This window comes from Aythya marila (assembly GCF_965140915.1).
Source record: "Aythya marila genome assembly, chromosome: 3".
Classification (NCBI taxonomy): domain Eukaryota; kingdom Metazoa; phylum Chordata; class Aves; order Anseriformes; family Anatidae; genus Aythya; species Aythya marila.
Window position 1 is genome coordinate 34,752,268 of NC_139044.1, and position 14,985 is coordinate 34,767,252.

General features: G+C 38.7%; 1 protein-coding gene across 1 annotated transcript; it reads right to left on the reverse strand.

Annotated features, from left to right (window-relative positions):
• Window positions 1-1,522: 1,522 nt before the first annotated feature.
• LOC309876059 (potassium channel, subfamily K, member 16-like) lies at window positions 1,523-10,989 on the reverse strand (the record flags this gene model as incomplete). Its single annotated transcript, XM_082755954.1, has 5 exons — window positions 10,623-10,989; window positions 6,486-6,600; window positions 5,781-5,947; window positions 3,132-3,297; window positions 1,523-1,746 (listed from the first exon to the last, which is right to left on the reverse strand). Exons 1-5 carry the CDS (start codon window positions 10,833-10,835, stop codon window positions 1,523-1,525), a joined length of 885 nt encoding a protein of 294 aa, XP_082612080.1. The 5' UTR covers window positions 10,836-10,989.
• Between the last annotated feature and the right edge of the window lie 3,996 nt (window positions 10,990-14,985).

A 14,985-nucleotide genomic window follows, 5' to 3' on the forward strand; every position in this document is an offset into this window, starting at 1 on the left:
AACTACAGATGGCATTCTTACATGCCAGCATTTCAGATTTGACAGCCAGGCTGCACTATGCAGGAGTCAGCAATGAACACCAAAGGAAGAAAGAAAGAAAGAAAGAACTAACGAACGAACGAACGAACGTAAGAACGAAAGAAAGAAAGAAAGAAAGCACTAAGTCAGATGCAAGAGCAAGCATCTGTTGGACTCTCCTTAGAAGTCAAAGTCTAGGACAGAAAGTATGTGTGAAGAGATTTGTAACTTACACACAAGTATTTACATGTTTTATGGACACTTCCCCAAAATGAAATATCAAAGTAGCTGCTGAAAGGCTGACATTTGATATTACTGTAGTCTGCCAGCCATAGATTAGCCTGGGGCTGGTCTGCATGCCCAGTCATATTTCACTCACACTTTAACATTAAAGTTCCACTTCTAAATGAGTTTTAAAAGAATTAGTTGGTGGTTAATACGAGTTACAAACATACTGAACAAATAGCAGTGTGTACATAATTACGAGCATATCCACAGAATGTGTTAGTGATGGTTATAAACAATCTAGTATGGTACTCTGGGTGAATGAATAAGTGTTTAATCAAGTTTCTATGGTTTACTTAAACACGAAGTGTGACTATAGCTTTCTGCCTCAGTGACAAGCCTGCTATAAGGTGTTTGGATGACCTCCTTTGGCTTTTCTGCCTCTTTGGAGGCAGCTGCTGCTACTTTTGTCTTGCAATAACTGCAATAAAATCAAACTCCCTGTTCCACTGCTACAGCACAATGCATAACTGAGGATAAGATTTAACACGAGAGCCTATCAGCCTTGTTTAGAGGTAAATGGATAGCATCAGTCCTGTACGGTGTGGTAGTTTTTCAATAAACTGGCCCAAAGCAAATTACAGACTCTAGTAATATTTGTAATCTGACAGGAAATAAGGAAATCTGCTTGCATTGAGATTTAAAGTGCTGGTTTTGGGTGGCTATGAAATGAACTTGATAATGACTGCTCTGATCTGTCAGTTCTCTATAAACAGAATAGTAACAGTCCAGACAGTGCTGGATAGACATAAAATTTGAGAGAAACATTTTAGCCCCGGAACTAAAGAAATGTTATCATTTTATACAAAAGCTGCTAATTTCAGATGATATCAAATAAATCTTAATTGGATGGATGCCATTAAGCAGGTGGCCATTGCTGTTGATATTTCTCTGGGGCTTTGTTTACTTTCTGCTTGGAAATGAAGAAGGATTTCTGTACCTATTTTTTCCACTGGCGTTTCTTGATGACAGCACTTCTTATTGGAGGTGGGAGGCAGTCACCCTGGATTTCTTGAATACAAATGGCCAAGAGAACTGAATTCTGATAGAAAAAAGAAAGGATAGGAATTGCTTACTGCAGTAGAAGGTGCCATTGTTGAGTGAGAAGTGCAAAATGAATCCTGGAACAGTTTTATTGTGTGCTACTTCTCTCGAGGTTTTAATTGGCTTATGCCCTGATGCAAGGTGCTCTTTCAAGACTTCTCTCTGTGTACCTTTTTCAGGTAGGTATGTGGATTCTAGGCTGCTCAGGTTCATCTTCCAGTTTGGTTGTGTCTCCTTCTGCCAAGCTTAAGTCCGGCTTGTGCCACTTCAGCTGAAGGAATTTTTCCATCAAGTCAGCTCCCACGTTGAAGACCAGGGCCAGCCAGGCCAAGCCAAAAACAATCCAAATTGCAGTTAGGCTCCTGTATAGTGGGATATAGTGCTTGTTGGGGTTTGTGCCTGAAAAATCCAGGAAACTTCACGTATTAATTTTGACTGCTTTGGACAACATATATAGTCATAACCTCCCCTCCTTTCCCCCACAGATGTGTATGTTTACCAAGTTCATGTGATCTATGCACATTTTTTTATCAATTATTATTATTTTATTTTTATTTTTTTTTTCAAATTTCAGGTTCAGCTTTGAACAGTTGTCACCAAATCTCTGAAATTGAGGCGATATAATAAAAATAGCCACATCTACAGTTATTAGGTCTGAAAAAAAACGAGTGTTCCCAGCTGCTTACAAAATACAAACACTGTCTTGGAGTCACACTGTTGAATCCATATTAGCCAAATTTTACTCAAGGGACACGCAGGGGATCTCATCTGATTTCAGAAGGTATGGTTTACAACCTCAGTGATATAGTGATTTCTTTTTGTAGTGTGACCAGGTAACCAGGGCTCAAAATCACTTGGAGAATATTATATGGGAAATGCAGCCATTTTAAGTAAATGTTTATGAAAATCTTAACCCCTAATTTGGTATTTCCACAAAATGAGCAGTTGGTGCAGCTGATACAGATGCACAACAACACTTCAGCCATTCATTTTGTCTCTGTCATACAGGTCATTGTGAAGTTCCATAGTGTCCATGGTCAGGATGGGATGGGTTTTTCTCTCCTTTCAGGACATAGTTATGACTTCTAGGGTAAGAGAACTACCCCTTATGAAGTAACTTATCCTTTTTGTTTGTTTGTTGTTATTTTGTTTTTAAATAAGCATACTATATGTACTGTGTTAAGAGCATTTATTCAAATAAGAAGATGGAAAGGTAGCCCCTCACATGTTTCTATTTCTGTGCTTCTGACTACATACCCTGACAAGTGTTTTTTTTTGTTGTTTTGTTTTGTTTGTTTGTTTGTTTTTGTTTTCCATAGCTGTCCCTGTGGTTGTTAGCAATATTATCCATACTGTAAGTACTCAGCATTTTATATCTGACAAGATTTTGTACTGGGAATGGTAGGCACTTGCTGAAACAAATCACTATTAGGAGAGCATGGCTCAAAGGCTTAATATTGACAATGAGATTTCATTTATATTCCACCTGTCACTTGTGGTTCACATTCATACCAGCCTCAACATAGTCACTGTTAAATTTGTTGTTCAGTGGCATACATGAAATAAGTTTAGTGACTCTCAGCTTAGCTGCCAAGAGAAAAATTCCCATGTCATAAATCATCTCATTATAATCAGCTCTCTTTCTCATACCATATTTATAGTGGAATCTATGCTCTCTGTACTTAGGCTTATACTACAGTACCAAATCTCAGCAAAGAACCTCCCAGTGAGGTGAGAATACAGGCAGATAGGTAACATTTACCCATGTTCATCCTTATTATTACCTACTACGTAGTCCCCAAATCCAATGGTGCTTAGGGTGATGAAGGTGAAGTAAAAGCCTTCTCCATAGCTCCAGCCTTCTACGTAACTGAAAACCAGTGGTGGGAACACCAGAAATAGCAAGGTCCCTGTAGTCAGGAAGACAGCCACTGCCAGTGTTTGAACTACCTGAAAGATAAAGGGAAGATGGCAGCTAAATAACACTGAGCATCTGTCTAGAGGAAATTGCTGTTTTGCTCTTAATCACAAACCTGCTCCTGCTGGGAGCAATGTCCAAACAGGGAAGGATAAAGCAATGCTTCTGTGTACTGCAGGCTGACCCTGCTGTTTATCCTGCACATAGATATTGTACCTAACCACAAATCCAAAACAGTCTCAGAATTAGGAAAAAAAAAAAAAAAAAGATTTTTTAAAGCCTTTTGCAATGAGTTTTTAAGTACGCTCAAGTTATATTTTCAGAATTACTATAGCAACCATAGGAATGAAATGCTCACTTTTCATTTCCATTCAAATGGAGATGCTCTTGTAATCACTTGGATCCAGTCTTTTAGGAAAAGCACCAAGTATTGCATAACTCGTGATACAAAGATTGGCAAGAACAAATTAGGATTCTCTTTACTGTGACTGCTTCCAAAGATTTATAAAGTGGCTTGCAAGAGCTCAGCCAAAAATATGTTTGGATGAAATTTGAGTGAAGTCAGTTTGCCTGCTTTTATTTTAAACTTAGAAGCATTCAGAGCAGAACTGTTTTCTGTCAGCACAGGGTAGATCTGTGTCTCTCATTACAAACTGCCTTTTGGGAAATGTGAAGGCCAGCTAAGTTACAGCATATGTGGCTGCACCAGATAGATATGCAGAAAGGTCTGCGGATGGGTTGCGACAGGGGAATGGCCCAATGGTTTGATCTAAGGATTGAGGATCAGAAACTCATGGGTTGCCAGGGAACACAGTCATGGCTCTGGTGAACTTTTGACTAGTGCTGTATAGTCTGATGCAAACTCATTGCAATTGTTTAAAAATGCCCTCAAGGGCATTGAAAACAAGAGCAGGGTTTTCTATGCATGTGTCTATTGTGACATGATGAAAAGCGAAACCACTTTGTTTATAAAACGGAAGATCCAGGTATCCTTTTATTTACTTATTTATTTTTTACCTCATTTTGTATTATCCCACGTATAAGACAGTTTGCTGAGCTGAAACTAGGGAAACTTGGCATGAGGCTACTGGGTGACTTTGACAAATCACTTCTGCATTATGTACCATGTCTCTCCAGCTGTATAATAATCCTGACCTCATTTATGGAGCATTTTGAGAATTACTTATCGACATGTTATAGTTGATTTCTGTTCTCATTTAGTTCATTCCAGAAGTGTGATAGCATTTAACTAGATAATAAAGATCATATAAAACTCTATACTGAAATTCACAATATTACTTTTTACCCTGGCTTTCAAGAGCTTTCTGGTACCAACATATAAGGTAGAGGAAGTAAGTCAGGAATGAGGAAGAATTGATTTTAATTAATTTCCCAAGGCACAATTAAACTGTGGTTAAAAGGAGATGAAAGAATTTCTTGTGAGAGGCTTTTCGTAGTGAAGAAGCAGATAAAGGTCCAAAGTTTTATCTTTAAAAAAAAGCTTTAAAGCATAGGAGTTCTGCCAAAAATGAAGTGATGATTCAGGTGTAGGTGAAAAAATAAAAAAATAAAAAAAAATCACATCCCCGAATTGCCATTAAAAATTTCAGGAAAGATGTAGCTAATAGAGCTATAGTAGCCCAAAAGTTCTTCTGGTGGAAGAGCTACATGTATCTGAGGAACAGGCATACGTTAGTTAGCTAAGGAACTTCTGCTGATATAAATTAACTTCGCATTTGATGATACCTATATAACTTCACCAGAAAATCTTTCCCAGTGTAGGTAGAAACTCTGAAATGTTTCAACATATCTAACATGTCTAGTCTCCCTTTTTGGTATCTAAAGGGGTCAATACATTGAACTTTTACTCAGAAACTTGCATTAACTTTGTTACAACTGATCTTCACATATTTTATGTTATCAGTGTTTCCCTTATTCCAATACATCTGCACTAGTTCAGTGACTCACCAATAAACTATAGCTAAAGAGAAGGACGATTTATTTACATTTCAAAAAAAAAAAAAAAAAAAAAAAAGGAAGGAAGTGCTAAATTACTGGCACAATCAGGGAAGGTAATTCAGCCAGATTAGCAGGCTAATAAAAATAGTTTGTCTTTGCACAATGCAGGCCTAGATTCTGAGATAGATACCAGCATAGGCTAGATAATAACAGCTTGATTCAGCAATGCATGTATGTGGATGTTTTCTGCTAAAGTCACCACAAATTAAAGACCCGGCTCAAAATTGAGGCCACGCTTGCTTAACAGTTTTGCTGAATCAGGGTCTAAAAAGGCAAATCTGGAGTCTCTCAGGCAAAAGCAAATTACTTTAAAGCTATCATATATAAATATAGTATATCAATTTTCTGATATAGAGGGCAGTGTAATTGCTGCAGTTCAAAAAGATGTAAGCACTCTCCAGGAAACCCAGTCTAGCAGCCTTACTACTATCTAAGAAAACAGTTTTTATTAGTTTTGAAACAGTGGAAAAAAAAGATAGATTGATTCATGCTGTACCTGGGCACGGCCTGGCTTTTGTACCCATCTTTCCAGCATCATCAGATGAGCATTGAGGCCTTTCCCCAACTGATTAAGGAAGGCCAGGTTGAGCGGAACCCCAAATAAGGCATAAAACACACAGAAGACTTGTCCAGCCACAGTGCTGGGGGACCGGTTACCATAACCTGGAACAAAAAAAGAAAACAGCTATATCAAAAGACTTCACAGAAAGGCTGCAGGCCATCATGGCAATTTCCTAGGCTTGGAAGCTTGCTTCTATTAAGCTTCAGGGACATGGAGGCCTGTGATTTTCTACAATGAAATCTGCCTACAAATTGCCATAGCTTATGATAGACCCCTGTGCATTCATTACTACTAACAGAACGTTTAACAAGGAAAATACTACTCTTAGCAACTACAGCGACTTTCTTTAAGTCTCTGATTTTGTAGTAAGTGCAACTGAGTGCTTTAAAGCACTCAGGAGGTGTTCTGCATGTACAATATCATATTGCCTGTACCAAAGAGGTACTTGGCTGTTTTTACAGGTGTAATATGTTGGATAAACAAGCATAACAGGTATAATTTAAAACTGGTAAGAAAATATAATCCACAGTAATCAAGTTTGTCTTATAGGTGTATTCTGTCCACCAATTTTATTTTTCTGGGGGTTTTACAGAACAGCTGGAGGAACCCCCAACTTACAAGAGAAAAAGTGTTCCTCACCTATAGTGGTGACAACAGTTCCTGCAAAAAAGAAGGAGTTGCTGAAGTCCCAGTTACTGGGATTTGTAGAGTTTCCTTCTGGGGTGACCCCTTTTTCCCATGCTTCCATGAGGACCTAAGGCAAAAGAGGTTGAAGGAGCAAAGATGAGCAACACATTAGAACAGATCAGGAAAAATGTCAGGAAAACAAAAACCAAAACAAAACAAAAACAAACAAGCAAACAAACAAAACAACAACAGAGAAGCAAATGCTGCTTTCCGTCTTGAGCAAACAGAGCAATAAATGGTGCAGATAATTGACTAAAATGACCTGAGAGAGGTCTTATGCTGACAGAGTAAAACACTGAAAGGGATCTGGCCAGGAACTTGAACTCTTCTCTTATCACTGGAGATCTGGCCATTGAAGGAGGATTGGTTCCACAACTACTTGAAGGCTGAGGGGAGGGGAATGGAGGGTGTCCCCAGAGTAATCAAACTGGGATTTAAGTGAAGTTATGCCATAAAATATACAGTTTCTCTTCTTTCCTTCGTAGCATAGTCATTGCATTCCAATTTTAAATTTTGGCACATGTAAATTAACGCTTGTACTTGAGGGAAAGGGCATGGGAAGCATGCTCATTTCTGTTTCCAGCAGGTAAGTACTAGTGAGGGTGAATTACTTTTTTGACTATGGCTTCCCAGCCAATTTTCAGTCGATACCAGGCTTCTCCTGATTTGAAGATTAGCTAATGAAATACTCTTTGCCATTTCAGATAGCTCTTACCAGATAATAAAACTACTATGTGCCAAAAAAGATCCAGCTCCTATGTGTCTATCAAGTATCTTACTAGGTGCCTTAGTGAAGAAGGTGTTCCTTTGTTCTCCCTGAGAATACTCTGTATGAAACAGGAGCCTTCTGTTTAGGGGCTGGAGTTTCAAGAATCTCCTTGTTTGTTACATACCAATTTTGAAGTCCAGCTCACAGACTTCATCATTTTGCCAAATGCCTGAAGGACTTGTGAATTCACTCTCTTGCTTCCATGGACTGTTTTATGAAGCAGGACATGAACAGAATTCAACAGCAGCTCCAGCCTTAGATGGTTCCATGAGCATTAGACCAAAGAAGATGTTCTTTCTTGATTCAAATATTGACTACTGACAGAAAGATTGCTTATCTGATGAACATATCTATGACAAGGTAACTGATTTTGCATTGGTTTGGCAATATTAGCTTCTATTATCTGTGCTGGTGGATTAGGCATCCTAAGTTTAATAGCCAATGTTATTCTTCATTAACAAATCCCACAGTATTGTTCAAGTCCATCAGATAGGCCAGCTAGGCATCGTCATATGTGATCTCATGATTGAAGAGCCAGGAGAATTTATTTTCAATATGACAAAGAACTGTTCCATTAAAGGCCTGGTTTCAGAATGTGAAGAATTTGACACATTAAATCATCTAGATTTTACCATCTTATTTGATACTTAGAAGGAACACACAGAAACTCCTGAAGTGTGAGTCATTTGAAACGTCTGAAGTGATCACAGGTCAATTCATTCCTGTAAGGAGCACCTCTGTTATATCTATTTCAATGTGCATGTGTTCAGAGGAGCTTCATCCACATCACAAAAGCCATCATAAAACTGTGAGGCAGTATTAAATGTTGAACACTCCAGACACAGTTTGACAAGGCCAGACTTCTTAGTATGACAGTTGCTTTTAAGCACAACTCCAAGAAAAAGAGGGCAGACTGGTGCCAGGGTGGACCGTTCCTAAACAAGCACATTGGTGTGGGGCAGTTGTAATGGCTCCTAGCTCCTTTTTGTCTACAACTCAGGTACCGGTTAGGGCTGCAGTGAGAACAGAGAAACTGCTCAATGGTTGATGAGCATTAGCTGTTGCTTTTGGGAGCAGAATTAGCCAGTAAGTAAAAGCAATGTGCTAGAATTCACAGTAACAAGATGAAACCTGCATAGAGCTAGAATGCAGAGAGAGTAAGAGCTGCCACTTCAGCACCTGTCCCCCTCCCAGTGCACACTGGAGCCACTTGCGGTCATAGATCAGGAGTTAGCCCTCTTGGCCAATATTTATACCAGATGCTTTAGGGTTGGAAAAGTACTGTCATAATCAAAACAAGGACTTAAAAGAGGTACCTCCTCACTCAGTGGATCTGCTTTTTGGTTATGCTGTAAGCATGGCATAATTTCCTGACCAAAGTATGATTACCAGAGACATACTAGATTGCAGTGCTTCTATTTGCACTCTCCCGAAGTTCCAGGTTGTTCAGCTTTGGAGCTCCAGCTCAGGGTCACCCCTCAACTAGACAGTTTTAGCCTAGCAAAGCCAATGTAGTTTATGCACATGGAATGGCAAGAATTTGCTTCATGCAAAATTGACTAAAAAGTTAATGAATTATAAGTGGTAAATCTATTACTAGTGGTAATGGATATGGAAATAGAAAACTTGGGTTGATTCTCAGATTCCAGGATTTAGGTTTAAAAAACCTGGAAATAAGGAAGTACAAATTTGTCAGCAGACTGGACTGAATCTAGTGGCTGTCTCTAACCACAATATGAATACTGTCACTTTTTAGGCTGGAATTTCTGACATTATGAACTGGCCTCCTTAACCATATAGATAAAATGTACAGTGAGACAATGGCTTCCCTGCACTAGTTTTAGAGTAAGAAATTTCATTTGAAAAGAATTTTATTCCCTACTATTTGTAAGAGCTGGACTAATTTCTTAACAGGGGTTATAAATGACATATGAGTCATTTATAGGCAGAAGACTATTGTTGAGTACTCTGAAGCTTGGTGCATTGTAGCTGATAATTTGGTGCCCTCAACCGGTTTTGTTTGGAACAGCTGATGTGTGAAATTGTATCTAACTCAGCTGAGAGGCAGCAAAATGTGATTGTCTGAGACCCAGCAGTCTAAGGAAGATCCACGGGAGCCAGAGAGGAGGATCTGGGCATCTATGAACCCCATCTAAGGTTTGTAGGGTACTAGAGATTTAACTAAACCTTTTAACCCTATAAATTATCCCAGTTTGGTTTAGAATGAGATTCAGGGTCTTTTCTACTGTCATTACCACAGGACAAAGGGAAAGGCAGGTAATAGCACTAACTGGTGTAGCTGAGCTGAAAAAAAAGCAGACTTTTTAGGTATGTAAACTCTTGAAAACTCCAGTCATTTCCTGGACAAAGCCAAATGTTCCACAAGAAACATGTCAAAGTATTAGTCATCATCAAAGCATTGTCCTTGTAGACAGAGTTCAGGCACCTTCTGTTCCCTTTTTGATCTGAACTTCACTGTGTGCTTACACCCATTTATAGAATATAGGTTTTAATGTTGATCTGAAGCATGTGCGTTGGTGGAAATCCTCTGATTCAAAGTGCAGTCTTGCATCCTGTTCAGTGTTTCTGTCAGCTTTAATGACCTGAGAGAAAGAGTTCAAACCATTTAGGCACCCAGGTCTGTGTCTGGAGAAATTTTGAGCATGAATAAAGTAATAATTCAAGGATTTTTGCCCAGTTCTTACAATACTAGAATGACAGGATTTGTCCATAAGTAATACCATGTGAGGGCTTGTAATTAATCTCCAACCTGTTTTGAGTAATAGATTAAAATGTAATTGAAGATGTCATTAATAGACAACTCATATTGAATAAGAGCTCTTTAGCACTTATTATAAATGATAAATGACACAGATTATGATGGCTGAGCTCATCTTTTGTTTAGAGGCCTGGAAGTGCAGGACTGCCTTTCAAGTGCAATAGATGATTTCTGGTAGAAAAGAAGGGCAGAATCTGTGCAGGTTTGGGCTGAAGTACCTTGGCAGGGCAACCTACTTCTTGTAAGGTTTTTGTCCCCATGCATAATTTCCATGCAGTAATTCCTGTGGGAGCTACAAACCATGAAGCTGAAGGTACTATAAGGTAACATAAAGGTTCATTAGTGGTTTTGCATCTTTTGGATGTTCAAGAATGGATAAAAATAAAGTGGTATGGGAAGGGGCTTGAGAAACCATTGCCTTTCTCCTGTACAGTTAGTCTTCCAATGTCGTGTTTAGCAGATCATGTTTGGCCAAAACAGTATAATTGCTTCTAACAAAAATAATGCTTGAGCCCAAATCATGGGAGTCTGTTCCTCTTACCTGTACGAACTGCTCCAGGGCTTGCCTATCCAAGCATGTGTAGTTCTGCAGGAACTTGAGCTTCTCCAACTGGAACTGGTCCCGAGAGTGAGTCTCTGCCTGCTTCTCCAGCAGCTGGAACACCATAGCACCGAGGAGGAGATAAAAGAGATACCCCAGTACCAGCAGTGGAGTCCAGCTGATCTGCCAGTTGGGTACTGTGAGGAAGGGCATGCTTCTGCTTCTGTGAGTCCCTGCTCCTTACTCACTAGGTTACTGTTCCGAGATCTGCACTACCCCAGGCACCCTTAAATCACACACTGGTGTTCCCAGCAACTGTGCTAGAGATTTTTCTAACAGAAAACATGGGTATCATGCCTATACAAAATGAGACTAACAGGTAAATTTTATCCCTCCACATCCTTTCTCTATCCAGAACAAAAGGAGAGCATTTATAGCTTAGTAAGAATGTGAATCATAGTGTTCTCCTCTTACAAAAACAATTTTTATCCAAAGATCTCAATGAAATTAATCAAGCCTGACCCAAACCCTCTGAGATAGGTACTGTTTTGCAGGCTGGGAAGATGAAATAGAACTAGCTTAATGACTTACCCAGGGTCATATGAATGTCCTACGAGTAGACTCTGAAAATCTTCACAAGTAAAGCCTTACTCTAAAGGCTAGACATCTGTACAAGAAAACACTATAAACTCTCTAATTACAACAGACTCCCCAGAACTAAGAAGACTATGGAGCTGAATAAATGGAAAAGTCAATAGCTGCCGTCTGTACCATACAGACATTGCTGGTACCAGTGAAAGCAGCGTGATGAAGCTCACAAACATCCTGAATTCAGCCTGGTCCCAAGACAGAACTTCTCTTTCTTTCTTAATCAGAAAAAGATTGGCCCCTCACTGCCTTGCCTGCTGGTCCTGGACTCTTTGTCAGATGATTCCACACTTCAACATCCCTTAGTCCACACAGTTAGAGAAGGAATCACTCATGCCTGCTGCTTTCAGTCTCTGTATTGTCCTTTTATGTCCAAATGCATAGGGGAGAAGGAGAGCTTCAGGTTAATCGTTAGCTAAAAAAGTATCAGAGACTCACTCCTGGGAGCATCGATGATCATCACACACTGAAAATGAGCAGGACTTGCATATTTTTCTGTAGGAAGACCCTTATGGCTAGAGTCATCCATGCCTGACTGCTTCTGAAAAAAAACTCTCACACAGAGCTAGAAGGCCATGTGGCTAGGGCTGCAATTTTGTTCAACTCTTTCCCATTAAAATCTTCTGGGTACAGATATCCCCTTTGCTTAGTATTCAGAATTGTTCTCCACCTACCTTCAAACAAGAAGTAGTGCTCAGAGAAAAACAATGAAAAATTTTCCTTCATATCTGTATCAGGGAAATCCCTGCCCTTTCCACTTGAACTGTGCTCCTAGCCTGCAGCCAGCCCCCACCCAGAAGAGGATGACTGATTGGCAACAGAAGACCTCTTGGCACTGTGGGAAGCAAAGAGTATTGTGGAAAATTCCAAGAAGAACATCTTGGACTTTGGGACCACTCTGTTGCTGTGACTGGGGGCAGAAAACAATCAATAGAGATGTGCAAAATGCAAGGACGCAGAGCTTTGGTGTTCTAGCATGGATTTTTCAGCTGAACTGACACACGGTAGCTAGAAGTTACAGTTGCATTGATATTGCCAAGCACAACATTATGAACCAAACTGCTCTGATGCAACTGAGATATCCAATTTACTTATCACTGATGGAAGACCTTCTCATAGCCTGTGCTGAGGACAACTGGCAATTTTACATCTGGAGTATCTAGCAATAACTAGATACTGTCTTCCATAATTAAAAGGTACAGCTTGTTGTTCCATGCCTTGTGAAATATTATGGGTAAATGAGCCTGGGATGTTGCACAACTGCCTATAAGACTAGCAGGGCTGTCTCTGGTGAGAGATCCAGATGTTTGTTGTGTTACAGTTTGAAAGACCTACTTCTGCCAGTCCAAGAGAATGCTAGCCTACTGGTTTTCTGGAATGGATGCAAACATATGCATGTAGCTGGGCTGAGACAGATTCCCACAGTTGAAGTAGATTTCGCAATTAAAGGTATTAAACTATTCAGTTATTAATGATCAAATAAAGCACTGAACCTTTTTTATGTCCCCTTCTGCTCTATTCAGTTCAGTCCAATAAAGCATTCTAGCTGCCACACTTAGAAGTCTAAATTATTATGCCTTAATAAAAAAGTCTACCTAGACTTAGTTTTATGATCTTAATTTTCTGAAAGCTTTGGAAATTAAGTCACTAAAATTTTCAAATTTTGCTTACTGCTAATTACAGAAGTTTAGATATTCCTACTTGAAGTATCTCAACATTAGCAGTGTTGGACAAATGAAATGATTTCTAATAAGCTTTCAGAGGGGGTGTTCTCATCTTTACCATGACTATTTGAAAAGCACTTAAAAAAATAAGAATCAATTAATGGGAAATAAACAGCTGGAGAGAACTTGAAAGACACATGGAATATGTGATAAGATGTGTCCTGGAGATGATGTAGAAAGCTCTGCTTCTGCAGACAGAAGCAAAAAATAAAAATAAAAAATCAATTACATGTGCACTAGAAACTGAAGAGTAAATATACAGTTAGGGATGAACAACTTCATAGCTGAATGACCATACAGATAAGTGCAAGCACAAAATCATGAGCACATGTTTAAGAAAGTATTTTCACAAACTTGCACGGTTCCAAAGAGGTAAAAAGAATAGAATAGCATGTTCTGAAAATGTGAAAAGTAACACTCTGTAAGGCACTGATGTTGCCATATTTATTCCTACTGAAAAGCTAAAGAAATATGTACCTGTAGATTTCAAGTTATGGAAATCATCAATATTCTGTCTGCAAAAAAAATTTTTTTTTTTCTTTCTTCCTAATTTTAGCTTACCACATTGGAATAAAACGAGATTCTGTGCAATAGCCCAGAAGTTATGTCTTGTTGCAGGTAAAAAGAAACTCAAATATATAAAATTGGAATTAAAGAGAAAACTCAGTTTCTGAGTGAGTTCTAAATCCAGAAGAGAGAGCTCAGCATGCCTTACCACATTGGAAATGAAATTTGGCTTCCAGGTAGAAAGACTAATAAACACTATAACAAAGTAATAGTATTAGCAGATCCCTATTGATGATGGGATGGAAAAGCACTGTACCTAATCTAATTTCTCTTATGGTTCTATAATAGTCTTCTGATTAAAAATAAGTAAAAACTAAGTCCGCAAACTTTAGAAAAAAAAATCATGACAGAAAAAAAAATGTTCTTGACTGTAGCTAAACTTGGAAGTTGACTGTTACTCAAAGGTCCTACTGTTCCAGCGCTCCCTGCCGATGCTAAGCACAAGAGTGCATTTAGTCTCAAAGCTACGGAATGAATTCTCACAAAAAGTATTTTGAATCCAGATCTGAATGTGACCTCCTTGATTAGTCCTTCAGTTTTCTTATCTTCCTCCCTCAATGCTATTGTAATAGAGGACTGTCTCTGTAGGATCTGACTTTCCCCAGAGAAAATCCGAGCCCTCTGGAAAGGACAGGTACCAAAATGACACCCTGGTCTACAGTCAAGGTCATGAATGACCTTATATATATCACATGGAGCAAATCAAAGGATTCAGAGTTCTCTGATTACTTGACCTATTGTTGTTACAGTCCCTAACAATTCTTAAACATGTACAGATAATAAATAAAATTAGGCCTAAAATAAAAGACATAGTTTCCTCACTCTATGTTTCAAAATCCAGAAAAAAATGCCGTTGTGATCAATAGGAGAATAATTTACATAGATACAAATAAGCTTTTCTAAAATAATCAATTCAGTGTTTGAAAGATACCTTGGTTGATTCTGTTATTATCAAAAATCTGATGAAGGATGACTTTAGGACTAGTTTTCCTGGAAGAAGCTTCTCTGAACAGAACTAGATGACAAACTGGATGCAAAGATCCAGGGACCCATTCTTCTTCAGATTATGCATTACAGCTTGAACAACTCATACATGGAAATACTGAATTGTTTTGAATTAGCCTTGCTCCTTGAATGATTTATGACAAGTGTTAAGGAAGTTATTTAGAACCATGTTCAATATAAATAGCAGTAATTTAGTGCATTTCTTCAGGCATGTCACTGCCATCTGGCAAGTTTCTGCTTCTGATTTTGTTCCCACTCCAAATTTAAGCCAGCAATTTTGACTTACTGATTTACATTCACATAGGTGAAAACGTGGAGCATTTTCAGATAAAGGTTGCCTTATTGGTGAGGTTTCAAGGCAAACATTACAGGAAGTGAAACAGAAAATAATATCAGAAGATCATTTAACATTGATTTAA